The sequence below is a fragment of the Paroedura picta genome, chromosome 6, assembly GCF_049243985.1.
Source record: "Paroedura picta isolate Pp20150507F chromosome 6, Ppicta_v3.0, whole genome shotgun sequence".
Classification (NCBI taxonomy): Eukaryota; Metazoa; Chordata; class Lepidosauria; order Squamata; family Gekkonidae; genus Paroedura; species Paroedura picta.
In genome coordinates this window covers 12132305-12160017 of record NC_135374.1, presented here as the reverse complement: position 1 = coordinate 12160017, position 27713 = coordinate 12132305, and the positions used below count along the sequence as shown (strand labels likewise).

Here is a 27713-nt window from a genome sequence, read left to right as displayed (position 1 = left end):
GCTGCATGTGGAGAAGGAATGGGAAATCAAACCCAGTTCTCCGGATTAGAGGCCACTGCTCTTAACCACGACACCATGCTGGCTCTCTTACACCTTGCCTTCAGATGCTGGCTCAAAATTCCTCCCCCTCACAACCCAATGTTCCTCAAACGTCTCTTCTCAAATGGAATTCATTATGGCATGAGCATTCGGGTTGAGTTGTTTCTGTTTCTGGTCTCTCAGGAGAAAAAAAAATGATTTATGGCTTACCTCGCCCTATCCCCAGCAATGCTTTGCCATTCCACTGACAGAACGGAAGAAGAATAGGCACGCACACGCATACTGCAGGTTTACTTCCCCAGCATGAAATTGTTTAGTGCTTTTGGAGTTCTCTCGCCTGAGGAGCAGTTTTTGAAGCCTTGGGCAAAGCTGTCTGCTCAACTTATGCGTTCTTGTTCTCTTTTTTTCAGAGGCTGCCTCATTGAGAGCTTTAACAGCTTTCCCATAAACAGTGCCTTTCAGGTGCCTTTTAGATGTTCTCCCGGCTGCAGATCTGTCACTTCTCCTTCAGCAGTTCCTGCACAGCTAGGTGAACGGAGAACCGACTGAAGAAGGTTGGTTTTCATATCCCTCTTTTCACTGCCCGAAGGAGTCTCAAATGGCTTACATTTGCCTTCCCTTTCCTCTCCCTACAACAGACACCCTGTGAGGGAGGCGGGGCTGAGAGAGCTCTGACAGACCTGCTCTGTGAGAACAGCTCTAACATGACTGTGATGAGCTCGAGGCCACCCAGCTGGCTGCGTGAGGAGGAGCAGGGATTCATACCCAGCTCGCCAGATTAGAAGCCAACGCTTTTAACCACTACATGAAGCTGGCTCCCACACAAGCGAAGTCAGTTGTACATTTCTCCTTCATGAAAGAGGCCATTTCCTCATAGGTCACTTCAACAATCTCCTAGCCAGCTGGCACAACTAGTATTTAAAAGGCTGCCAAGTAGAGGATGGAGCAGAGTTGTTTTCTCTTGCCCCGGAGGGACAGACCAGAACCAATGGGATGAAATTAATGCAAAAGAAATTCTGTCTAAACACACGGAAGAAGTTCCTGACAGAGCAGTTTCTCCGTGGGCTTCCTCAGGAGGTGGTGGGCTCTCCATCTTTGGAGATTTTTAAACAGAGGCCGGAGAGCCTTCTGGCAGAGAGGCTGATTCTGTGAAAGCTCAAGGGGGTGGCAGGTGACAGTGGATGAGCAATAGGGTTTGTGAGCATCCTGCATAGTGCAGGGGGTTGGACTAGATGACCCAGGAGATCCCTTCCAACTCTTTTACACTAGAAAAGCATCTAAGGGGCACTTCAATCCCCCCCCAATTATTAAAGGTGCTGCTCCTGACAGCTGAGGTGGTTCATTATCATAAATGAATGCTGATTTGTATCTCCTCACAAGCAGGAGTAGCTACATCCTTTCCTGACAATTCCAACAACCCCTCTATATAATAGGACCACTCCTGTCCCCCATTCTTAGAAATGATACAGCAGAATGTGCATGGTGAGAACCTGAGCTGACACTAGCGTGATTGAAGAACATCAGATGCTTGATTTGGCACCATTTATAGCCCATCACGGACCAGAATACAGGCTCCTTCTCATGAGATGAAGAGGTCAAAGGCTTAAGGATTCCCAACCCGGTGATTATGCAAAGGCTTCCCTTGGGGTTTCATATCCTTTACATAAAACTTGGGCCACTGGTGTCGCTAGAGCCCTCTTCCTTGTTGTCCAACAGGTCTAGCTTCTTTCCCCACAATGGAAACAATAAATGATTGCTTAATTGATTGGCTGGCTGGCTTCTGCATCTTACTTCTCCACTAACTTCTCTGAAGGGGCACACCACCACTTCCAGGGTTCCGGGAAACCTGAACAAGGTTTCAGGGGTTCCAGCACAGGAAATAGGATGGCTCAGAGGAAGAAGAGGAAGAGGCATCTGAGCACCTTACACAGAAGGAAATAGTTGAAGGACCTTCTGGAACCCTCCCTGATATGCAGAAGTAGCCCTAAACCTCTGAAACAGCCAGCTCATCTTGCAATACAGTCCTGCGTTGTACCTTGCCCAGGCCTTGAACCCTCCACTCCACAGCCTGATACCAAACCAGAGACTCACCCGTTCAAGCTTCTCCAAGCTCTGAAACCACCTCAGCTGTTAGGTGCAGCACCTTTAATAGTAGCCTGCTCCTGGAGGGGAGGAGCTTGTAGCTCCACCTCCTTGAAAAAGTATTTAAGGCCTCATTTCACTTTCAATTACTGCTGGAGCAACCTCTAAATTACCCTGTCGGTGTTAGCTGCCTTCACTCCTGGTTGTAAGGCTGACTTATGGTGACCCCAGGAGTAAGGGGTTTTCAAGGTAAGAGATGACCAGCCTTTTTGCAAGTCCTTTACTTCCAGATGAAGGCTAGGCCAGAGATCCCCTTTGTGCCTGATTTTAGCACGTATTATTCATTAGTATCTGACTGGTGTCTCTATGCCCGGTTTTCTCAGCCAGGGTTGGGAGGTGTTAACTGACTTTTAATATACTTTAAGTTTGATGGGTGGTATGACCATATATGAGCCTCTTGTGGCACAGAGTGGTAAGGCAGCAGACATGCAGTCTGAAGCTCTGCCCATGAGGCTGAGAGTTCAATCCCAGCAGCCGGCTCAAGGTTGACTCAGCCTTCCATCCTTCCGAGGTCGGTAAAATGAGCACCCAGCTTGCTGGGGGGTAAACGGTCATGACTGGGGAAGGCACTGGCAAACCACCCCGTATTGAGTCTGCCATGAAAACGCTAGAGGGCGTCACCCCAAGGGCCAGACATGACTCGGTGCTTGCACAGGGGATACCTTTACCTTTTTTATGACCATATATGGTCATGTTGAATGCCCCTCTCCAATGGCCAATGATGGGCCTGGAGGAGGTGGGAAGGGGAGGGGCCTCAGGTGGGCGTGTCCACAGTTCTGCTTCCCAACCATATTCTGCACAATTGTGCTACTTCAGGGGTTTCTTGACGCCTAAAGAATGGTTCAGGGGTTTCTCGAGAGTAAAAAAGTTGAGAAACGCTGCTCTGTGCATAAGATAATGTTATTTTTTCTCTTGCATATTTGGTATCTAAGCACCTCTTAATAATGTATTCTGGAAGACTCTGATGCCTACGGCAACTTCAGCTTCTGTTTTTCTCAAACAGCAGAATAATGATGCTGATAAGATTCTTTTCAATTTCACTTCTATCCAGAGGGGTTTAAAAGAAAAAAATGAAAGCAGAGAGGGAAAGCAGCAGACTCTGCAAGGAGCCATTTAATGCTGCTCTCGTCTAACACAGTGGCTGTCCATATGGCCAGCAAGAACGGAACAACCGAAAGGCTCAGAAATCTAGATTTGCAGACTCAAAACCACATCACGATCTCCCTTTGCAGTCCGCAGCTGTTTCCAAACCTAATAATAGTACCAGAAGCAGGAAGTTCTGATTAAACTAAGTTTAAGTCACTGGCAGTCTTCAAGCAAAGGTTGGATGCACACTTTTCTTGGATGCTTTAGGATGCTTAGGGCTGATTCTGCGTTGAGCAGGGGGTTGGACTAGATGGCCTGTGTGGCCCCTTCCAAATCTATGATTCTAAGTTCTGAGGATACTGCCTTTGGTCTACCAGAGAATGAAAGACCCAAGTTTTAACTGCCGCTCCCCGGAAGATAAAATTATCCGCTAAAGTCGGATTGACATATTTTCAAGTATAATTCTGTGCCTGCAGGTTTGTCTCCTGTTTCTACATCATTGCAAGTGGATGCAAGGAGAAACAAACTATCTAGGTCAGGGGTAGTCAACCTGTGGTCTTCCAGATGTTCATGGACTACAATTCCCATGAGCCCCTGCCAGTGTTTGCTTTCAGACTGAGGAAGAGTGCTTGCACTTGAAAGCTCACACCTTGAATAAATCTTTGTTGGTCTTAAAGGTGTTTCTGGGCTCTGATTTTATTGTGCTCCTTGAGAGCAAAGCGGCTACCCATTTGAATCTATCTTGAAATAGAACAATTTAAGTTGTGTCGGCATGTGTCTGATGATAACAAGAGTCAGCTCGTGGACCAAGGAGCATTTGATTTTCAACAGCAAACCCTCCCCTCTTCCAAGGCAACCTCCTCCTCCAAAGCTTAATTAATACCACTGTGATCTCCAACCTCTCTGCCAGCACAAGTTCTAATCAATTAATGAATCTCGGGCGGCCTAAGTAGTTTGAGAATGATGTTTTCAGCTACGGAAGTTTTCCCCGAGACACTTAACATGTGAAGGGCATGTTGAATATAATAATGGAACTGGCTTCATAAATCTAATAAGATGTGCTCAAAAGCACCTTTTATGTAAGCTTAACGCTCTTCTGGACGATACCTTCTCCTTTTTTTCTGCTTTCATTAACGGAACAAAAACACAGTCGCCAAAAGGTCAGAGGTGTTTAATTGCTGGAATGTGATAATCAATCTACTGGAGAATTTTCTTGCATAAGGCTAAAGCGGAGATGGTATTGGGTATGCGGCACACACTTCAGTATCAAGAATGTCCTCCTAGTGGTTTAGACGGCACCGCACTGAAAATAACACTGATATGTTGTGAAAGGTAAAATGTAAAACAAAGGTGGGGGGGGAGGTCTGGTCAACAGGGCTTGCTTCAGTTGGATATTGGAATTAAGCATGTAAGAGGGTCTCAGAAAAAAGAAAAGTATTAAGAGAATTCTTTTACTGGGGTACATTTGGCGGATGGCCCTGTCCCTTCAGTGGGCTCTCTTGGGCCAAGGAAGCATTAGTTGCTCGCTAGCTTTAGCCAACATGCCTATGCTTGTGTGCCTCGTTCCCTCTGTTTCTAAGGGGAAATAGGACAGAAGTATTGAAAAAAGAGAGCCTCTTGTGGCGCAGAGTGGTAAGGCAGTCGTCTGAAAGCTCTGCCCATGAGGCTGGGAGTTCGATCCCAGCAGCCGGCTCAAGGTTGACTCAGCCTTCCATCCTTCCGAGGTCGGTAAAATGAGTACCCAGCTTGCTGGGGGGTAAACGGTAATGACTGGGGAAGGCACTGGCAAACCACCCCGTATTGAGTCTGCCATGAAAACGCTAGAGGGCGTCACCCCAAGGGTCAGACATGACCCGATGCTTGCACAGGGGATACCTTTACCTTTACCTTTATTGAAAAAAGCCAATAATCACAGCTAAGCGCATAAATATGATTTGAAAAGTACATGTGTATAAAATATCTCTGGAGCTTATGCGAGTGGAGGGGGAGAAAGAGGCTTATTTCTACCAGAGTCTGTTTTTTTTTGTTCTGTCAGCAGAAGACTTTTCCACCCACGCAGGGCAACTTTCTTGCTTCTCCTACCTCTGCAGCTTGAAACACTCCCCCGAAATGCTGCTCCCCAGGGTGGGAGGGCATTTGGAGGTGCAGCAGGAAGGGGCAGGCGAGAGAGTCATTCTCCGCGGGTGCATCTCCTGCCGCCCACAGAAACACGCTGGTGGAGCAAAGCCAATAAACTGAAACCAACGACAAAAATGTAATAAAGCTAATATAAAAATGATGAAGCAAGAAGCGTTCGCTGATCCCTCGCTATCTGACAGAAGTCAGTGAAGATGTGAACTTAAACCAAATTTTGCTCTGCTGGTTTTAATCTCCCCCCCCCTCCAATATTCCATTAAAATCCTTCACATGCTAATTCCATCTGCAATTTATTTAACATTAATATTATATGTCAAAAGTGCACAGAGTGACAGACTTGCAGAAGGATTCGCATTCATTTTACTGCTGTGCATCAGTGGTTCCTATCAAGATAATTTTTAATTTTTTTGCGCACAGAGGAAGCTGAATATTTAAATGCTTTAATTTATTTTTGGGGGGGTATTTCAAGGGTTATTTCTAATTACATGCACAATTGCTAATCCATCTGCTTACTCCATGCGGTAGATTTCTGTGGTTGCACATGCTTGAATAAAGATTAAATATTAAAATGTCCTACGGAGTCAAATAACTGTCTCAGGATACAGCAAGCCATATGAAATATTGCATGAATGCAGTTTTTCCTCCCTCTTCTCAAAACAAAATCCAGCTCACCCACTGCACATGTGTTGAACACGGTCAGAGCCTGAATCTATAAAAACAGTGGCCAACAATTTAAGAAGTCCAAGTCCAGATCTTCTTCTTATATACATTTCAGACCGCCCCCCAAGTAACCTGATTGGTCCTTAACAGGGACCTGTGGCTGGTCCATTCTCAGAGTCCAACTATGGTTAGCTATTTGCTAACCTACAATCCTTCATTTGCATATTGTCTTGATGCATAGAATGCCCACATACATAACAGGTACATTCTGACCACAAATATATCTGGAACACAAGGAACACCCTCCACCAAAAATGCTATTTATCAGATGCCAACATACCCAACCTGCCATACTGTCTTCTGTTAGGGAGGCTCTAAAGAAGGGGGTGTCCAAACTGAAGCTCACCATAGAGGAACAGAACAATAGGAGGTGGTGATTCAGCCTCCATTCTAAAATTAAGTTCAGATCTAAGAATGGAACTTCAACCAGTTCTGACCCACGTTACGCTGCTCAGGGCAAATTTATTCTCTGGCTATCAAATTTTGCTCCCCAAACCTTGTTCACTCAACACCAGCACCAGCCACACAGTATGGAGATCTAGCACTATGTAGTAATTAAGAGTCTTGGATTAAAACCAGGGAGACTTGAGATAAAATTCCTATTCTGCCATGAAGGTCACTGGTTTTTTTTTTCTTTATTTATAATCCACCTTTCTTACTGAGACTCAAGGGGCCCAAGCAGGTGATCCTAAACTTCTGGAGAAGAAGTAGGAAAAGATAAATTATCTCCACTAATAACCTTACCATATTTCACAATTACCTGGCTTGGGTTAGTTACACTTTACCGGATTGCTGATTTACAAACCAAGAGTCGCAGTTAGAACTAGTACCATAGATAAATTATGAACTTGCAGAGAAGTCTCAGATGAAGGTGAGCTCTTCCCCCCCCCCCAAAGTGTTCTCTAAAGAACAGTCATAAATATGGAACCAGGTTCTTTTATCACTACTGCTTTCTTGACCACTAAATCAAGTGACACATTGCTCTTAATCCATTCATTTACACCACTGAAACGGATGAGAAGCAGAAATTTATCTGTGGTAGTACCAGGACTGCAGGCTTTCCTTGGTAGAGGAGATCGTGCTCTGTGATTTGGTCCTGCCAGCTTTGAGTTGGGAAATACCTGGAAAATTTGGGATTAGAGCCTGAGGAGGGTGGAGTTTTGGTTGGGGGGGGGGGCTCAGCATAATATTATGCAGGGGGTTGCACTAGATGGCCCTGGAGGTTCCTTCCAACTCTAGGATTCTATATACATACATGTCTTAGAATCTGCCTTTAAAACCCGCCATTTTCTTCAGGGATACTGAGCTTGGTCAATTGGAGATCAATTGTAGTATGGGAAGTGCTCCATAGGTCTGGCCAATGAATAAACACTCACTTGTTTCAAAAAGCCTTCTTCTAAAATTTTGATCTCCAACTGCGTCGATAAATTCTGCAATGAAAACAGTTATTTCTGTTTCGTTCTGGGATTTTCAATGTTGCTTTGTTTAAGGTTTGCTTAACTTTTCCAAGTATGTTTAGTGGAATTGCTACTCTTAAGTTTACACATGAATTTTTAAAAAGGCATGCACCTGCATAACAACAACAATTCCAATGAAATTTCGGGCCTCCTTCCTGCCCCCACTGCCCTCTGTCCCCCCTCCCCGAATCCTCCTCAGTTCAACATCAGGTGGTCCGAAGTGGTGATGAATCACTATCAGTTAAGCTTGGTGTGACAGTGACCAACTGCGGTTTGTTGATTTTATAACTTGAACTTGTTGTATTGTGATTAATTTATTGGTTTAATTTTGTTTAAAATTGTGTAAAACACTGTGAGACAGTATTCCGAGAGGGGTGGTATGTAAATCCCGATCTAAATAAATACAATTAAATATTTAAGGCCAAGGTTTCACTGAGTTATGGAGAAAATTATAGTTCTGATTCAGATATAACTTCCAGATCAGTTTTGGAATTTCACCCATCTTCTTGGCCGCGGAAACAGGCAAGGGACATTACTGTCACTGCTAACTTTATTCACTTACTGCTTAGCTGTCAAAAATAGGCCAGCATGAGGAGGGATTTTTTTGGGGAGGGGGGAGTAACAAAAGTAAGTCAGGTCTCTTGCTGCTGGGTGAGCCAGAGGGAAGAAGCAAATTAAGCACCAAGGCATGGAGAAGTGAGATAGGTCTATTATACACAGGTGTTTCCCCTCACTTTTTAAAAATAAATAATTTTATTGAGATTTTTAAAGAAAAACAAACAAAGAAATAGAAAGGGACTACGGAGCCAAAAACGGCAAGAAATATACAGAAATATAAAGAATAAGCTTCCAATTTTCACTATGAAAAATACAAGTCGTTACAAACTTATCCCTTACTTTAGAATTTACAGAAGTAAAAAACTCCTTTTCCCCCGTTATCGAATCCCGGCTCCCATCATCAAAACCTTTCCCCGCAAAAAGTCTATAAGGGTTCCCAGTTAGCAATAAATGCAGTCATTGTCCTTTCTCTGATCAAAGTAAATTTGTATTTTCCTTCACTTTCACTCTGCACATCTCCTGTGTTCCCTTTGCCATTCTACACTGATTTTCCTTCAGTGCTCGGTTCACTTTCCCTGGGTTTTCTGAAAGTGCTTTTGAACCTTATTTAACTTCTAAGCTGAAGGTCATTCAAAAGCTTACAGATTCCCCCAGATTTCCACCCTTTTGCTGATCCTTGAAGGTCACTCCCCACCCACATCTTTCTGTCCATTCTTTACCTTCTGCCATCCACCCCTTCCATCGGTGTTCAAGCTCCATTTCGGCCCACATCCTGAATTATTATTTTTTCTACAAGCAACATGAGTCTAGCACAAGGATTCCTAACCATGGTGCCATGATATCCTGAGTTGACCCTAAAAGCATGAAGCCTCATGTTCTGTGACCAGTATTTTCCTTAAACAGTTAAACTCACCATAAGGGGGAGGCACCACACACAATATATTAAATCATAACCGTTTATTTTCATAACATTGCTTTAGGATGCTTTGGGCTGATGCTGCGTTGAGCAGGGGGTTGGACTAGATGGCCTGCATGGCCCCTTCCAACTCTATGATTCTGTGATTCTATCAAAATGGCTGATGTACAGCTTGGCAGACAGGGGGAAAGCCTCATGTGCATCCAGCAGCCTGCTTTTCAGAACGATGTGTGGCCAAAAGGAAGGTAAAAAAAAAAAATCAACAGAGGCATAACAACCTATTTGCAACGTGTCACAGTCCTGCTGTGTACCACCTTGGTGAGATTGCACCTGGAGTCCTATTCTGGAGGCCTCACTTCAAAAAGGATATGGACAAAAGTTGAGAAGGTGCAGAGGAGAGCGGCAAGGATGATTCGGGGCCTGGAGACAAAGTCCTATGAAAAAAGGCGCAGGGACTTGGGAATGTTCAGTCTGGAGAAGAGCAGGTTGAGAAGGGGCAGGATGGTTCTTTGAAAAGTTGTCCCATGGAGGAAGGCAGAGAACAGTTCCTGTTGGTAGCAGAGGATGGGACCCACAGTAATGGGTTTATCTTTGTAGAACAATATCAGCTAGGTATGAAGGACATTTTCTTTTTCACATTCAGAGTAGTTCAGCTGTGGAATGGACTGCCTAAGGAGGTGGTGAGCTCCCCTTCACTGGCAGTCTTCAAGCAGCAGTTGGAAACTTATCCTGGATGCCTTAGGGCAGCGGTAGTCAACCTGTGATCCTCCAGATGTCCATGGACTCCAATTCCCATGAGCCCCTGCCAGTGATTGCTGGCAGGGGCTCATGGGAATTGTAGTCCATGAACATCTGGAGGACCATAGGTTGACTACTCCTGCCTTAGGGTGATCCTGCATTGAGCAGGAGGTTGGTCTAGATCAGCGGTTCTCAACTGCTTTAATGCTGTGACCCTACGCCCATATGTGTGGGATGCGCGTGCAAGTGCACAACAAACTGGGGGCGGCATGGGGCGGCCAGTGCCATGGCTGTGCTGCTGCTGGCCACCGCCACCACCTGCGGCTGCCCACCGCTGCCACCCTGTAGCGACCCGTGGAAGGGGCCAGGTGACCTCACTTGGGGCCGGGAACCCAAGGTTGAGAACCACTGGTCTAGAGAGCCTGTATGACCCTGTCCAACTCTACGATTCCATGACAAACAAAAAATTCCATGTTCATCCCCAAAGGGCTGAAAAGCAGGCATCAAACCAGATCAAGAAGACCCTGTCTGTGGGAAGGCTGCAGAAACGAACAGCACAGTTTCCTTTTGAAATCCAGGCAGAAGTTTACACACAAGAAGTTTTCAAAACAGCAAGTGCCACTTAAAGGAGATTTGCAGAAAAGGCCGAAAGGGACTCCGGTGTTTTTGAGACTAGGCCACATCTTATTAATATCGGCCTCATAGGGCTGCTAAGCAAAGATGACTTCACATCGCATCAAGGGCAGCATTAGAATCTGCGTCCTGCAAATCGGTATAGATGGTGCTTACAAAATGATGAGATGCACATCGACTTCACGTCAGTCTCAATCTCAAGGTAAAAAGCTTGGGACTGGATGGGTGAGGAGAACATCTATACAGGAGATTCTGGAATAGTGTGTATGTGTGTCAAGTTCTGTCAAGTCACAGCCAACCTTTGGTGAGCCCAGAAAGGGGCTTTCGAGGTCAATGAGAAGCAGCTTGGGTGACCTTGGACAAGTCAGAGTCCAGATGTTACACAGCAGTCCTGTCAGAGCTTTCTCAGCCCCACAGGGTGTTTGCTGTGGGGAGAGGAAGGGAAGGTGTTTGTAAGCTGCTTTGGGCTGTGAAAAGCGGGGTATAAAAAACAAGTATTTTTCTGCCACCGCCAACTGGCTAGTAATCCCTGGCACCAAAGAAGTACATCTGACCTAAACAAGGACCAGAGCCTTCCCTGAACTGGCCCCTACCTGGTGGAACAAGCTCCCTAAAGAGTTGAACTTGCAGAATTCTGCAGGGCCTTCAAAAGGGAGCTCCTCCACCAGGCATTCAACTGAGGTTAATCTGATCTCAGAACATCTGATCCTAAAAACATCTGACGGTCCCCCTCAAGCCATGCCCACCATAATCTAAAGCAGTGGTCCCCAACCTTTTTATCTCCGGGGACCGGTCAACGCTTGATCATTTTACTGAGGCCGGGGGGGGGTAGTCTTTTGCCGAGGGACATCGCCGCCACCTGAGCCCCTGCTCCACTTGCTTTCCCACAGGCACCTGTGACTTCCCGCCGCCCACTGGGGGGTCGCTGCCAGCAGCAGCTGCGCAGTGCCACACCGAGGGGGAGCCCCAGCCATGGTGGCTGCCGGAGAGCACCAAAGGTGAGCCGGCGGCAGAGTGGCAGGGCAGCCCCCGAGGCAGCAGCCGGGGAGGAGGTCAAGGAGGAGCTGCGGCCCGGTACTAACTGATCCACAGACCGGTACTGGTTGCCGGACCGGGGGTTGGGGACAGCTGATCTAAAAGATTCTGTCCTCCCTAGGGGGTGTTCTGTTTAATGAATTAATTATAGTAAGCTGTTAAACATATTTATTTTCAGAACTGTTACTGTTATGCTATGTTGTGACTGTTATTTAATATAATGTTCTGTGTTTCCTAAAACGTTCCATGTAAACTGCCCTAGGCCGTATGGAAAGGGTGGTATAGAAATCTAAATGAATAAACAAATAAATAATTCAAGTAATTTCCAAATGAATACATGTCATGAAGCCACGCTAATGTGAACCGAAGAGCAACCTAGTGTCTTGTTAGGGGCCAGTAAATTTAATGGAAGCTGTAGAAGATTCTTAGTGTTTCCCCCCCACACACACACACGCAATTTCTTCTTTGTTCAGGTAGTGTTCTTGCAGAGAACATCAAGACTGGCTCAATCCTGTCACCCCGGAGACAGATATATGACAGAATTATTTAAATGCATCATTTAAATATTTGATTCATACTTCAACTGGCTGGATGCAATATGCTCTGGCACTTTAAAAGGAAAAAGGCGAGATTTGACACAGGTTTCAAGTAGTTGGTCAGGGAATATGGGCCTCTTTTCCTGCTTTTCAAAATACGGCTAACCCTAACAGGGATTTCCCTCCCCTTGAGACACAGGAGATGCCTTAACTCCAGCCCATATTAAATGGTCATATGCCGTTTTCGTCAATATTTCATTATCGCTGTGTCAATAATAATAAATATTATTCCTATAGCACTTAAAAATCTCATCACTCTGCAGAAAGAAAAAGACAGAAGCTGGAAATACTCCCCGGAGACCCAGAATACATTACACTTTATCTGTGCAATCCTGTGCAGAGTTACTCCAGTCTAAAGGCACTGATTGCAAAAGGTTTAGACTGGGGTCACGCTGCATAGGATTGCATTGTTAAGAAAGGAAAACAAGGAAGCAAAGAATTAGGGAAAGAATGTGGCTGGCTTTTTTGGTTCCTTCTCTGTCTTCTCTTTTGTTGCATATCAATTATGTGAGGCCTCTAATGCTCCAAAGAAAATATCAAGAAAACGAAGATCATGGCATCCGACCCTCTCAATTCCTGCTAAATAGATGGGAAGAAATGGAGGTAGTGACAGATTTTATTTTCCTGGGCTCCAAGATCACTGCAGATGGGGACTGCAGCAAAGAAATTAAAAGACGCTTGCTCCTGGGAAGGAAAGCTCTGGTAAATCTAGGCATCATCCTAAAAAGCAGAAACATCACTCTGCCAACTAAAGTGTGTCTAGTCAAGGCTATGGTATTCCCAGTTTCAATGTATGGCTGTGAAAGTTGGATCATAAGGAAGGCCGAGTGTCAAAGAATTGAGGCTTTTGAACTCTGGTGCTGGAGAAGACTCTTGCAAGTCCCTTGGACTGCAAGGAGAACAAACCGGTCAGTCCTAGAGGAGATCAGCCCTGCCTGCTCCTTAGAAGGCCAGATCCTGAAGATGAAGCTCAAATACTTTGGCCACCTCATGAGAAGGAAGGACTCCCTGGAGAAGAGCCTAATGCTGGGAGCGACTGAGGGCAAAAGAAGAAGGGGACGACAGAGAATGAGGTGGCTGGATGGAATCATGGAAGCAGCCAGTGCAAACTTAAATGGACTTTGAGGAATGGTAGAGGACAGGAAGGCCTGGAGGGTCATTCTCCATGGGGTCGCAATGGGTCGGACACGACTTCGCAACTAACAACAACAATACTTCAAAACCATGCCCTGATCAAGGCAAGCACTTGAAGTGCCCAGTAAGAGTCTTGTAATCAAGAGCCAAAGTTCATCGAGGTCCTTGACTTTTGCTTGGGTCAGCCTTTGGGCTGGTGGAGGACAATGAGTCCAGCCAGCATCTGAGGAACGACCCGCTTGTGTGAGACGAGTCTTTTGACCAAGAATCTCTCAATTCCGTCCTTGACAGAACTTTCAGGCTAATATTGACTGAAGTGTCTATAACAGGCCTTAATGACTTTCTTCGGCTATCAGTAGGAGGCCACGAAATGGGCAGGCCATACATCAAAATGTGACTGACTGCTGGAGCAATTCTGGCTCATCAAAGTCTCTCGAAAAGCAATGAATAAAAAGAGAGCAGGAGTGACAGCGGAGATAAAGAGAAGGCGTTTGCCGGTTTCACTACGATGAGCCAGAATAGAAATGTTTTGTCTTTTATGAATGAGGAAAAAGCACCCAGTAGGAATGTTGCGACGGGCTTGCCTGTATTGAACTATGGCAACCTTTCGTGAAAGGTTTCTTGATGGGCCCTAGTAGGGTTTCCCGAATGGGTGGGATTTAATTAATTAATTTTAATTTATAGTTTAGTGTATACCCCTCCCGACAAAAAATGTGATATACATTTTTTAATTTTAAAAATATTTGTAGGGTAATGTGACCATATAGGGTCATTGACTTGCCCCCCCCCTCCCAAAATGATAGACCTGGAGTGGGTGAGGGGTCCCAGCTGGGCATGGACATTGTTATGCTTCCCAACCATATTCCGCACGATCACGTCATTTCTGGGGTTCCTTGAAGCCTGAAGGATGTTTCTGGCGTCTTCTCAACAATAAAAAAGGGTAATGATGGTAATGGTCCCATCTGCACAACAGGGGTAGACGCTGTGGTCTCTAGGTTTAATACAGAGGGAACTAAAGGCCCGTTGGCTGCTGGGGTGGGATACGTTTGATGGCTTCAGATGCCTCTCAGGAACCGAAGAAGACAAGTTGCTGGGGCTAGTAAGGGCGACCACTTTTGCCCTCTTGATCCCTGTTCATCTTGGTTACTCAAAACGAACGACCATCGAATAGGAGGCCCCCTGGGAGAGATCGTCAACCTTTCCCTGTCCACAGGGGAGTTCCCAGAAGTGCTGAAGGAGGCAGTGGTCTGCCCCTTGTTGGAAAAAAAAAAAACGCACTGTGGGACCCACAGGACCCTGCCAGTTACCGCCCAAATCTGGCATCTTGCAATTCTGGGAAAGGTAGCTGAAAGGGCGCAGGTCACAGGGGTAGAGCGCTGTAATGCTTAATAGCATCTGTACTATAAATAAAATTGGTCAGGGATAGTGGGAGAAGTTGGGATACATTGCATACCTGATTTGGCCATTCATTGGTCCCGTCCCTGATTGGCCATCTGTCCAACGAATGGCCAATCAGGTAAGCTCTCCAGCTCCTGGCCACATCCCACTCCACTGCCAGCCTGCTCCACTAGACGGCCTGTGAGAGGTAACGCAGCCAATGAACTGGGAGGAGAAGGGGGAAGGCCTGGGAGGGAAGGGAGTCGAGCACTGGCCTTGTTGGTGCATGGGGGGGGGGGGCGCAGGGAAGGCCACGACCCATGACCCACGCCAGCAATATCCCCTTCTCCAAAAAGGCCCACTGCAGCCTCTCTAGGCCTCGGCAGGCCTGCCCGGGGCAGGGGGAGAGAAGGCCAGTGTTTGTTTCATTTTAAATTACAATGGGCTATTTGGCTAGTAATTTATAAAAATCAAAGCTGCCTGTGTATCCTTTGCCACAAGGTCTAATGGTAAATTCCTGAGGGGGAACTGAAAAGTTGCATTACTGCGAATGTCCCCTCTTTGTTCAGTGATCTCTCCGGCCCTCAGACCAGTATTCCAATTGACTGGGAGCTGCTTCCTGACCTGACCTACTTTTGAAATCACTGCAGCAGCAAAACAAGATGAAGTTTCCTCAGGCCCTAGAAGAGGGAATGCTTGGTTTGAAATAGAGGAGTATTGCTTAGCTCGCCAACAATGGTATGGGGTTTTCATGACTTTTCCATGGCGGAAGATATATTTTGGCAGTTACACACACATAATGTGCATTAAAAATGAACGGGCAAATTCTGGATTTATCAATCTCACCCATCCCTATCAAAACTTTCCCCTCCCTCAGAAATAAACTGCATGCTTTTGTAGGAATACTGAGCTAGGACTTTGTTCCAGTCACAGAAACTGATCACCTTACAGCTGTGGTGGTATTCTAGATCAAGGGTAGTCAACCTGTTCTCCTCCAGATGTTCATGGACTACAATTCCCATGAGCTCCTGTCAGCAAATGCTTGGCGTATCCACACAGGATCCCAATTTGTTTCTAGCATAATTCAAGGTCCTAGTGTTGATCTTCAAAGCCCTCTATAGCTTGGGACTAACATATCTGAAGTACAACCTACAACCTTATGAACCTGCCCAATCATGGTGGTCACCTCCTGAGATCCTGCTTTGGGTTGTTCCACCTTCTGAGATTAGGATCATGGCAACGTGGGTCATGGCTCCTTCTTGGTCATTGCTCCAAAATTCTAGAACTGTCTCCAAGGAGAGATTTGTCTGTCACTTCTGTTGCTGCCCTGAGCCAGTGGGTAAAGACCCACCCATCTCTTTCATCTACCATTTCCTCTGTGATCCTTCCTGCCCTTTGTTTTAATTGATGTTTTAATGTTTTGGTATGTGCATTTCAACTTGACTTTTTAATTGTTTTAACAATTTTCATTTTGCTTTAATGATTTGAAGACATTTCTTTATTAAGTACGGTATTAATTTGATAGCCCTCTTGGTGGTCCTGATGAGGGCAGAAAAGCAGGATATAATTTCTGTAAATAAATACATTGGTTCCTGTAGAATGTTATGCCCGTTTTGGAGCCACACACTGCACAACACTGAAGGCATGAACGTTGCCAAAAGTGAGTACCGCACATACCACTGTCTCAATGCAACCGTGTATACATCATGATGGCCTACATTTCCCAATACCCACTGCACATCACTGGCTGCAAATCCACTGAAACGTGGAATGATGCCGTGGTCACAAGATGTTGATTCTACCAAATGATGCAGATTCTACCAAATAGATGTGCCGGTGCCGTTTTAGGTACCACCAGCTTAAAATCGGCACACTTCCCCCAAAGTAAACAGCGGAATCAATGCCGTCCAACAAAGAAGTAATGGAAGAGGTTCTTTACGATGCGTGTGCAAATGGAACTGGGAAATTAATCACGGAGATTCATTAACCCTATATTAATCTTCATAAACATTAATATTGATGAACCCAGCGCGTTCGGGATTACACGCGGCTACCAACACTTCTGTCAACAAGATGAATGTAAAATTTATTTGGAAAGGTTGCCTGTGCTGAACCAAATTAAAGAAGATTAAAAATGGCAGGAAAATGAGCCTGTGTGTATGTGTGTGGGGGGGGGGTTATATGTGGGGGTGGTCTAGAGTTTGGTTTGCATATTACATCCATGCTGGAGTTAGTAATATCCAGGGAGAGCATGTTGTGATGATAGTACACTGTGGTGTACATTTGGTACCTTGGATGCTAAACTGACTACCAACGGAGAGCCTCCAATATCAGGGTTATAATGGCAATCAGTATTTAGATCAGCTTCAAGGGCACCCCCATGTAGAACATACTACAGTGGTCCAACATAGAGGTTACCAAAGTCCAACAGGGTCTACGTATCATCGGAAAGAGAGCAGTTGGCAAATTAGAACTTTTGGCCACAGATGCCACCTTAGCATCAACCAACAGAAGCAAGTCTAGGATATTGCAAAGCCTTTTGGGAGTGGCTAAAAATTGAATAAATTAAAAAAATTTATTGGGGGTCCAGTGACCCCCACGAAGAACAGGGCTGAGTCTTCGGTCAACCAGCTGGGTGACCTTGGGCTCGCCACAGCACTGATAAAGCTGTTCTGACTGAGCTGGAATATCAGGGCTCTCTCAGCCTCACCTCCCTCGCAGGGTGTCTGTTGTGGAGAGAGGAAAGGGAAGGTGATTGTACGCCACTTTGAGACGACGACTCCTTCTTCTTCTAGATACCCCTTTGGGATCATTATCTCTTTCTTACCTGCACCGAATTTCATTTTATTTATACTTTTCTCGCCTGTCTAGCATACCGGTATGCTGTTCCTCACCAACATATGCCCGAGGAAGTTCATAACAACAAAGCGATCGATAATCAAATAAAAAGCCAGGATCCTCTGGTTTTAAAGCCCGTTATTGCCCCTGCAGTAATATTAAAGCTAACCTTGACTTATCCATATTATTCATAATTAGAACGTGGCTGGTTTCTCTAGCGTGTCTGGTGCTCCAGTTTGTTGTGAATTGTATATATATATATATATATATATATATATATTTTTAAAAGACTCTAATGGTTTGAATTAAAATTCATTGCTTCCCTCCGAGCACAAAAAAGAGTAATAAATCAACGTAGTGAATTATCTCTGTGCTTTGTGGTGGAATTAACACCCATGTATGAGAAATAAAACTGCGAATTTATAGCCTCAATCAATCTGTTCTAATGTATATAACTCCATTTTCTGTTTTATTTATCTTCTCCCACCGTTCCCTGCCCCTAACTATACATTTTTTAGGAGTTGTGAGACTTAAAGGTAATGGCTCGCTATGGATCACGTTTGACAATTTTCAGAATTGTGGTATATTACAGGAACCGTTAAAGAACTCAAACCCAGCGATTGCTGCAAACCACATGAGAGTCCAGCCATGTACTCCCCACTAGAGTTATGTATCCATACATCACTGGACATTATGCATTCGTTTTGCTCTCACAAACACTTAAAATGCAGATGTATTTCCTTTGTGGACAAGCCAATACAGTAGGCTTTTTCTGGACGGCTCCGGAAGGAGTTCCCGAATGGGCGGGAGTTAATTAATGGCCAATGGTGGCCTTGGGAGTGGTGGGAAGGGGAGGTGCCCCAGGTAGGTGTATTTACAGCTATGCTTCCCAACCGTCTTCGGCACAATCACACCAGTTCTGGGGTTTCTTACGGCTTCAAGAATGTTTCAGGGGTTTCTCAGTGGTAAAAAAACACTTGAGAATGGCTGCAATATATCACAGTCCACTCTCCAAAGCTCCATTTTCTCCAGAGGAACCGATCTCTGTAGTCTGGAGATGAGCTGTAGAGGCCAGCATTTCTATGCAGCGATCTGTCCCTATGTGATATCTAGTCTGGACTACTGCAAGGGGCTGTGCTTGGGGCTATCCTTGAAGACTGTTTCGAAGCTGCAGCTAGTGCTTTTCAGGGCCAGCAACCAGATGCATATGTCCCTGACTTACACCAACAATCTTCTACCAATGTTGTTTTTGTCCTTTAAATGCTCACATGGCTTGGGATTGGATCATCTGAAGGACCGTCTTCTCCCATACATTCCTGTTCAAGAATTAAGACTGCAGGGAGATCACTCCAGGCCGTCCCAATAATTAGAGGTTCAATTGGTGGGTACCCGACAGGACAGTGGATGCCCTGTAATTATGGAACAACCTTCTAATTGCCAAGCTTCAGGAAACCCATGTCAGGACGACTGTTATTTAGGACTGCATCTGACTGATTTGACTTAAATTGTGAGTTTTGTGTTCCTATACCGTCTTAATCGTATTGTGAGCCACCCTGAGTTCCACCACAGAGAAAGGCAGCTAATAAATGTTTTCAATTAATTAAACAAAACAATCAAATGCCTTCTCAAACTTGCCAAGTCTTTATTGCTGGTCTGTTTCAGACAATATGAACGGATGAAGCTGTTGTGTTTTATATAATAAAGGGGGGAAGGAAAGATCCACAAAATAAATAACCCGTTATCTGCAAACACACATACTTGTGGGTAGGAATAAAATGGACACCTTTATGTACAAGGATCTAGTCTTAAAACTGTCTCTACTGAAAAGTTCACTAAAGCATTAACATTTGCAATGACAGAGTGATTAAAAAAAGTTTGGGAAGACCAAATATAGCATCGTTTCACTGAAATCCACAGTTTGCAAATAGAGAGATAGCTTCTGAATTCAGGTCTGAAGCAAAAGAATGATTATGTCCAGCAGCAACACTGTGACCATTTCCGCAAGAGAAATCTGCCTCTGGACAGCCTCTGGTTGCTGGCGAGTTTTAGAGCCCCCTCCACATGATGCCTGGCCAGAGGCTGGCTCTAGTTTTGGCCAGATTTGCCTCGGGATGAGGGAAGTTGCTAAAACTAGATTTACCATGTGTTATCTCTCTTCTCATCAGGGAGCAGTCGGGAGGGGGGGGCGTGATAGTCTCCGTAACGTTGTTCCGCCCTCGCACCTGCCCTCCCCTCTCCAAAGCTACTTTGTCAAGGGTAAAATAAAATCTTTTGGGATCAGACAGGCAGAATGAACGGGCAAAGAGGCGAGGAGAGGGGGGCATGATGAAACAGCCCTCTCCCATTCAGCCAGGCGTCTGTGTGCTTTATTTTTAAGCAAACTGTTTACACAAAATCACTCTTCGGGGTCCAGTTACCATTCCCAGCCTCTCATAAATCTACCCAAACATAGATTCCAAAAACAGCGCAAATGCCATATACTACGCCTCCATGTTGATACGGTCTGTATGTTATGCAAATTGCACTTTTCTGGTGCCCATTCCTGCTCTTTTTTTTTGTTGCCTTTAACCAGGGTTTGGCTCTTCTTGATCAGGGTTCACAAAGTCACTTCAGATTCTGAATCTGGGTTTCTGAGAACTGGGGCTCATGTTAAGTGCAATGGAGATGTGAACGTTTTACAAGGAAGGCAAGTAAAATTCATGGCCTCTTATGAAAGCTTACTCTTCATTCATTCATTCATTCATTCATTCATTCATTCATTCATTCATTCATTCATTCATTCATTCATTCATTCATTCATTCATTCATTCATTCATTCATTCATTCATTCATTCATTCATTTTTCTATACCGCCCATTTCTTTGCAGCTCTGGGCAGTTTACACAGAACATTATAACTTCCATGAAACATTATGTAGACTATAACATCAAAACAACTTTAAAAACATCAAAAGATTACAAAACCGCAATTATAATATAATAACAATCAACAGTAACTTTAGGAGAGTCATGGGCAGGTGTCTGGGGGGACCAGCAGGTGTTCTGAGTCGGTCGGCCTCGAGCGAATGCCTGGTGGAAGAGCTCCCTCTTGCAGGCCCTGCGGAACTGTGGAAGTTCGGGCAGGGCTCTGATCTCCTCAGGGAGCTCGTTCCACCAGGAGGGGGCCAGGACCGAGAAGGAAACTATTTTGGAAACGATGATGAGCAGAGGGCCAGCATTAAACGTTCATCAGACCTTATGGGATGGTACAGACATCCAAACAGCATTTGCAAATAAAACCTGCCAACTATTCCCACAAAGAGAGTTTTCTGATAGCACATGTAAAGGGTATCTCCCTACCTGTTTTGGGATTGATGATGAAGAAATTCTGGGGATTTCCGCTGGTAATCCGATAGCTCATCTTCTCATTTGTGCTGGAGTCAGGATCCTGAGCCTGGATCTGGATAACCGATACATCCTTGGGTGAGTTCTCCAAAACAGATGGGTAGTAGATGGGTTCCGAAGTTAACGGGGCATTGTCGTTCACATCTTCGACTTCTATATAGACTTCAAGGGTGGTGTAAAGAGGGACAACCCCACGGTCTGTTGCATACACGGTTAGCCAGTAAGACTGGGTTGTCTCTCGGTCTAGGACATCTGCAGTGTATATAACTCCTGTAAGAAGAAATGGAGAAAGATTCAGGCTACTAGAAGGGGGGCAGACAAAAAGAGATTTCTAATAGGAAATCTAACAGGAAATATTCACAAAGAACATAAAGGAAACATTGAGATGCCTTTGCATGCTATTAGACATCAGCAGCCAGGGCTACCATAAAACCACTTACAATATTTTTCAACCTTTTTGACCATGGAGGAGCTTCTGAAATAAATTTCCTGGCTTTGAGGACCCCAGAATTGATGTCAGCTGGCCACGCCCCCCCCCAGGAAGTGATATCACAACCCACACCTTTAACCCTCCTTTTACTCCTTCCCCCTGCCTTTACTACTACTATGGTAGCTCTGCCTCATGTAGGCTGGAAAGAAGGACAGAAGAAGACAGCCCAGACCCTCATACCATATGACCAGTGGCTCCGCCTCTTTGATCTTTACCCCAATGGCCTACTCACCGAAATCTCTGGGCAGAACTGACCATTTCCCTAGCATGTCACCAAGTCCATTAAGGGAGGAGGTTAAAAGCCTGTGGACCCCCTCTGGAGCTCCTGCAGATCCCCCACGGGTAGTTGAGAATCTCTGCACTAAGTGAACTTTTGCTCAGGAGCATGAAGGTACGCACCTCTCCACTGTTTTCTCTTCCTGTTTTCCTCCACTTACCATCATTCTCTAAATTTGCTCATGCTCTTGGTGGGACACGGTCCTGTCAAGTTGCAGCTGACTTATGACAACACATGATGGGGTTTTCAAGGTAACAGGCAAACAGAGGTGGTTTTCCATTGCCTGTCTCTGCATAGCAACCCTTGATCTCCTCCATTAGTACTAACCAGGTCTGATTTTGCTGAGGTTCTAGGATACAATGAGGGTACGATAATCTGGGCCATCCAAGTCAGGGTGCTACTCTCCCAGCAACACAACGACTGTCTACAGATTTCCCGTGCACGCCTCAAATATGTACAGACTATGAAATCGGTCAGTATGCAAGTTAATATGCAGGGCAATCTACAAACAAAATGTACGCCAATTCCTATGGAGGAGTGCTTTGTGGGGTTTTCCAAGCAACGGAGAAGCAAAGATGGATTGCCATTGCCTGACATTGCGTAGCTATCCCAGACTTCTTTGGGGGTCTGCCATCCAAGGGACAGACCCTTCTTAGCGTCTGAGATCTGATTTTGCAAACCTGAGCAGTCCAGGTCATGGTGTTAACTCTCCCAGCACCTACAGCAGCCTTTTTCAACCTTTTGACCATGGAGGAACCCCTGAAATCTTTGTTCAGGCTTCGATGAGCCTCAGAAGTGGTGATTTGCTCTTTCAGAGAAGTGAGCATGGAAGTAGGATGCAGGAGCCAGCCAATCAATGGATTGATCAATGGTTTACCATTTCCATTGTGAAGAAAGAGACTAGACCTATAGAGCAGCGTTCCCCAACCTTTTTATCACCAGGGACTGGTCAACGCTTGACAATTTTACTGAGGCCCGGGCAGGGGGGTAGTCTTTTGCCGAGGGACGTCGCCACCACTACCTGAGCCCCTGTTCCGCTTGCTTTCCCGCCGCCTCCCCTGATTTCCCGCCGCCCACTGGGGGGTGCTGCCAGCAGCAGCTGCACAGTGCCACGCCGAAGGGGAACCCCGGCCATGGCGGCCACTGGAGAGTACCAAAGGTGAGCTGGTGGCGGAGTAGCAGGGCAGTCCCTGAGGCAGCAGCCAGGAAGGAGGGCGAGGAGGAGCTGCGGACCGGTCCTGGTCCCCGGACTGGGGGTTGGGGACCATTGCTGTAGAGCAACAGAAGAAGTGGTCTCAAGTAACACCTAGTAATGTCAGTGGACATCCAGACTTCTGGGAAAGGCCCTGTGACCCCTTGTGTGTTCTTGCGTAACCCCAGGGTTCCCCAGAACTCCAGTTGGGAATCCCTGACCTATTTGTCCTGTATATGCCTACAGCATGTACACACTATGAAATCCATCAGCAATTTATAATGCAGGACAATCTATGCATGAGATGTACACTGTGGTTGAGGCAAGAGCAGTACCTGGCATTGCCATCCGAGGATCTCTAAGTTGTGGCCGACTACCTGCTCCCAGGTAGAAAGAGAGTTTGACCCATGCTGAACGGGGGAATGGGTTGATATTTTACTGTCCGCCATCTTGCTATGTCATGTTATTATTCTGTTTTAATGGGGTATTTTACAGCAGGGGTCATCAACCCCCGGTTTGCGGCCCGGGGCCGGACCGCAAAGGCCACAGTATTGGGCCGCAGGCAGCCGCGCCTGCCTCCCCCCGCCCGCAGCGAGAAGGAAGGGAAGTGGCAGGTGCAGCCACCGGCATGCCGGTGACGCAAACGCGCATGCGCACAGTTGTCGCGCATGCACGTTAGCGCCCCTGGTGGCAAAAACTCACATGCGCGGCAACTGTGCATGTGCGTTTCCGCAGCACCTGGGCCATCGGCTCTCCCCTCACCCCGGAGGCGGTCCCTGACCTGAGACAGCTTGGGGACCGCTATTTTACAGGATTCTATTGTATTTTATTGATCTTCTAAACCGCCGTGATACATTTGAGCGTGGCGGTCTATAAATATAAATAAATAATTCATACGCAGGAATTCTTGATGTTCCAGAATTTTGACATTTCCGTTCAGTCCAAAGCAATTTAAGACCTCCTCGCTGCTCATATTGAAATTGGAGGTTACATTGCAGACTGACTTCAATTAAATGTGCAGCGGAGATAGCAGCATGACTCCAACCTCCCAGCCCTACGTGCAGAGTCAAAACCGTCACAGCGATTATCGACCGGTATGGATACTGTTAAGCATACAGCGATAATCCATGCCGAGTCATCCTTCTAAAGCCAGCGAGTTCATCTATATAATCGCACGACGCTTTATTTTGTGCCATCCTAAATCCGTCATTAAAATTCAGGGATGAAACGTTTTGAAAGAGATAGCCTGAGAGTGAATAATAGGGAGATATTAGCAAAGAAACTGCAGGGCAGAATGGGAGGAAAACTAAAGTCAGGTGGAGTCGCCCAGGCTAGTTAAAGAGTTTTAAGTACATCAATCTGCCATCCCCGGGAGAAAAATTTGGCTTTTGGAGAAGAGCTAATAGAGTTATTATTATTTTTTTTTAACTGTACTATCCTGTGAACACTTCTCTGGGACTGCCTGAAGTCTTGTGCAAGGTGGGAGAAGAGTGCTGACGTGGGCTGCAATCCTGATTAGAGAGCACAACACAGTTTTCAAGGAGCCGCGGCCAAAACCGTCAATGTAAAATCCTTCTGGGGTCATGAGCCAGAAAACAATTTAAAAATAGCTACACGTGCTGGGAGGTTTATTGACGTACTTCAGAGATTCAAGGTTAAAATATCAGCCATTTTTTAAAAAGAGGCCCTGTCTGCTGCCGTGTTTCCCCGAAAATAAAATAAGCCGTCGCAGGATTTCTACTGTGTTTCTCCGAAAATAAGACGTACCCATAAAATAAGCCGTAGCAGGATTTCTAAGCATTTGCCCAATATACGCCATGCCCCCAAAATAAGTGTGTCCTCAGGGGGAAGAAGTAAAACTGTGGCCACCGTTTTACACAGCACTGTGGGTCCCTGTCCCCTAGCGCCAACCAGCAACAGTTTGTGGTAGGCTTGCGACTGCTTCATCACTTACGGACACCTGAGGCGACCAGCTCTGCGGCGCGGAGGAGAGGGAGAGTGCAGGTACCGGCACGCCAGCATCAGCACCCCTCTTCTCCGTGCCTCAGCGCTGGCCGCCCCGGTCTCTCTCACATCCCACAAACACCAGGAAAGCTGCAGCTCCCCATCACTGACCAGCAACAGTCTGTGGGTCTCTCTCCCCCCAAACAAACACCGTTGTTGATGACATTATTGATGACTTTGTTGATGACATTAAAGGACACGCAGGAATGGGTTTAAACTTCAAGTACAACGATATAGGCTAGATATCAGGAAAAAGTTCTTCACAGTCAGAGTAGTTCGGCAGTGGAATAGGCTGCCTAAGGAGGTGGTGAGCTCCCCCTCACTGGCAGTCTTCAAGCAAAGGTTGGATACGCACTTTTCTTGGATGCTTTAGGATGCTTAGGGCTGATCCTGCGTTGAGCAGGGGGTTGGACTAGATGGCCTGTGTGGCCCCTTCCAACTCTATGATTCTATGACATCGACTTTTCTAAATACTAATAAGACATACCCTGAAAATAAGCCATAGTGTGTCTTCTTGAGGAAAAATAAATATAAGACAGCGTCCTATTTTGGAGGAAACACGTAATAAACATCTATTTCATATGTTTCAATTGATTTGTGCTTCTACGTTACTTTTTTTGTAAGCAACTGTGACTGTTGGGGTTTTTTGAAAGAAAAACCTGAAAGGGTATGTTTGCGCCTGCGTACAAAGTGCCATCCAAACGAAGAAGAGTTGGGTTTTATACCCTGCTATTCACTGCCCAAGCGTGTCTCAAAGCGACTTACCGTCACGTTCCCTTCCCCTCTACACAACAGACAACCTGTGAGGTAGGTGAGGCAGAGAGAGCTCTGACGTGACAGCTCAGTAAGAAAAGCACTATCAGGACTGTGACGAGCACAAGGCCACCTAGCTGGCTGCATGTGGAAGAACGGGGAATCAAACCTGGCTTGTCAGATTAGAAGCAATCACTCTTCATAAAATATACTGATATGTGTACCATAAATAAAGCTGGAGAGGGGTGGTAGGAGGAATTAGGACTGATCACGTATCTGATCAGCCGTCTGTCCAATGAACAGCCAATCAGGTACGCTGTCCTGGCCGCATCTCCCTCCAACTTGTTCCACATGGAAGAAGTGCCACCCTCTATTGCACTGATGCCCAGAGGTGAGTCAGTCGGTGAGCAAGCTGGGAAGGAGGGATGGGGGGCTTGGGACGACGGTCAGAGGAAGGGTGGTTGCCCATCCAGCAGCTGGGGCCTGGGAGGCAGAGGGGGCCACCCAGGTCTCCACTGCTTGTGAGGGGAAAGAAGACCTCTACTAGCTGAGGTGTCACCTTGTCAGGCAAGCTGCCGGGCCTGGCCTTGGCACTGCAGGGGGATGGGGGGGCCAGCTGCCACCAAAAGCCAGAAAGGAAGAAGTAGGGAGCTGTGAGCCTGTATGTTGTGCTTTCTTACCATTGCAGACGTATTATTATGTCCTTTTCTTTTTCGAGTGAGTGTTTCATCGAACCCAGTCTGGTGTTTTGCTTTCGTTACACGTCACTTATATACAACTGACACAGAAACAATAATAGATTTTGATTATATCAAAATTTGTTAGTACAGTCGAGCTAAAAAGAAGGCTGCCATTTCACGTGGGAAAGAACCTATGTTTGAATCAGGGGTTTAAAATCAAAACTGCGTGAGCATGAGATGTAGTCGCATCCTCGGGAAGAAGAGACTCTAAAAATCACTTGGAAGAAAATTTCTGTTGGATTTTGCCCTGGGATATGAAAGTGATTAATGGGCTATGCCATCCTATTGAATTAGGAGTCGGAGATACCAAGATTCCTGGAAATTTTCCATACTGGTTTCCAGTGTATTGATGCTGAGTAAGCATAGAGATGACATATGGTCACATTTAAAGCCTACTACAGCAAATCCTCTCTGTCAGATGGCTATGTAGCCTCTGTTTTAAATTTCCAAAGATGGAGAACCCACCATCTCCCGAGGAAGCCTGTTCCACTGAGGAACCGCTCTGACTTTCAGGAACTTCTTCTGGATGTTTAGACGGCATTTCCTTTGGATTAATTTCATCCCATTGGTTCTGGTCCGTCTCTCCAGGGCAAGAGAGAACTCCTCTGCTCCATCCTCTACAAGGCAGCCTTTTAAATACTTGAAGATGGTTATCAGATCACCTCCTGGGGGATCTCCTCTCTAGGCTAAACAGACCAAGCCCCCCCAACCTTTCTTCATACGTCTTAGTCTTCAAGCCCCTCAACATCTTTGTCACTCTCCTCTGGACCTGCTCCAGTTTGTCTACATCGCTCTTCAATTGGGATGCCCAAAACTGAACACAGTACTCCAAATGAGGCTGTACCAGAGCAGAGTAAAGCGGTACCATCACCTCCCGTGATCTGGACACGATACTCCGTATGATACAACCCAAAATCCCATTTGCCTTTTTAGTATCAAATATGCATCCCATGACAGTGTGTTATTCATCAAAGACACAAGCGACGTTTCCTAAAAAAAAAACTTATCTCTGGTGTATTGTGGAGTGTGCAAAAGAGGCACAGGTGAAATATGTTTTGAATTGTGATGTGGAAACACCCTAAACTTCAGGAGAGCGAAAAAAAGGCGCTGATAAACTGTGCTCTGGGGATATAAATATGTTAAAACCAACCCCAGAAAAAAGGTAAGTAAGAAATCAGGGCCATAAAAGTGGCAAACCAGGCAGTGATGGATGATGCTAGATCACAGAACAACAGTAACAAAAAATTCTAAGTTGGATATCAGTGTCTCTAACCCGATGAGCAGGATGAAGTGTTAATACATAAGCTCCCTGCTATTATGTGAAGAGCTTATGAAGAGACGTTTAGGAACATTTTTAAGATCAAGTCAATATCTGAGTTTGGGTTCTGGGAGAAGATCAAAAGCAGGACATAGCTAAGGGTAGCCAAATCTATACACAAGAAGTCTCTTCATCTCAGGGCTCTAGCCTG

At 45.8% G+C, this 27713-nt stretch overlaps 1 protein-coding gene across 7 annotated transcripts in view; it reads right to left on the bottom strand.

Moving 5' to 3' along the window:
• The window catches only part of FAT3 (FAT atypical cadherin 3), a 570888-nt gene that overhangs the window by 247713 nt on the left and 295462 nt on the right, over window positions 1–27713 (bottom strand). For all 7 annotated transcript variants that reach the window (XM_077341425.1, XM_077341429.1, XM_077341428.1 and 4 more), the window contains exon 3: window positions 20744–21058. In XM_077341425.1, coding sequence (XP_077197540.1) covers window positions 20744–21058 — 315 coding nt within the window. The remainder of the gene's footprint in view (window positions 1–20743; window positions 21059–27713) is intronic.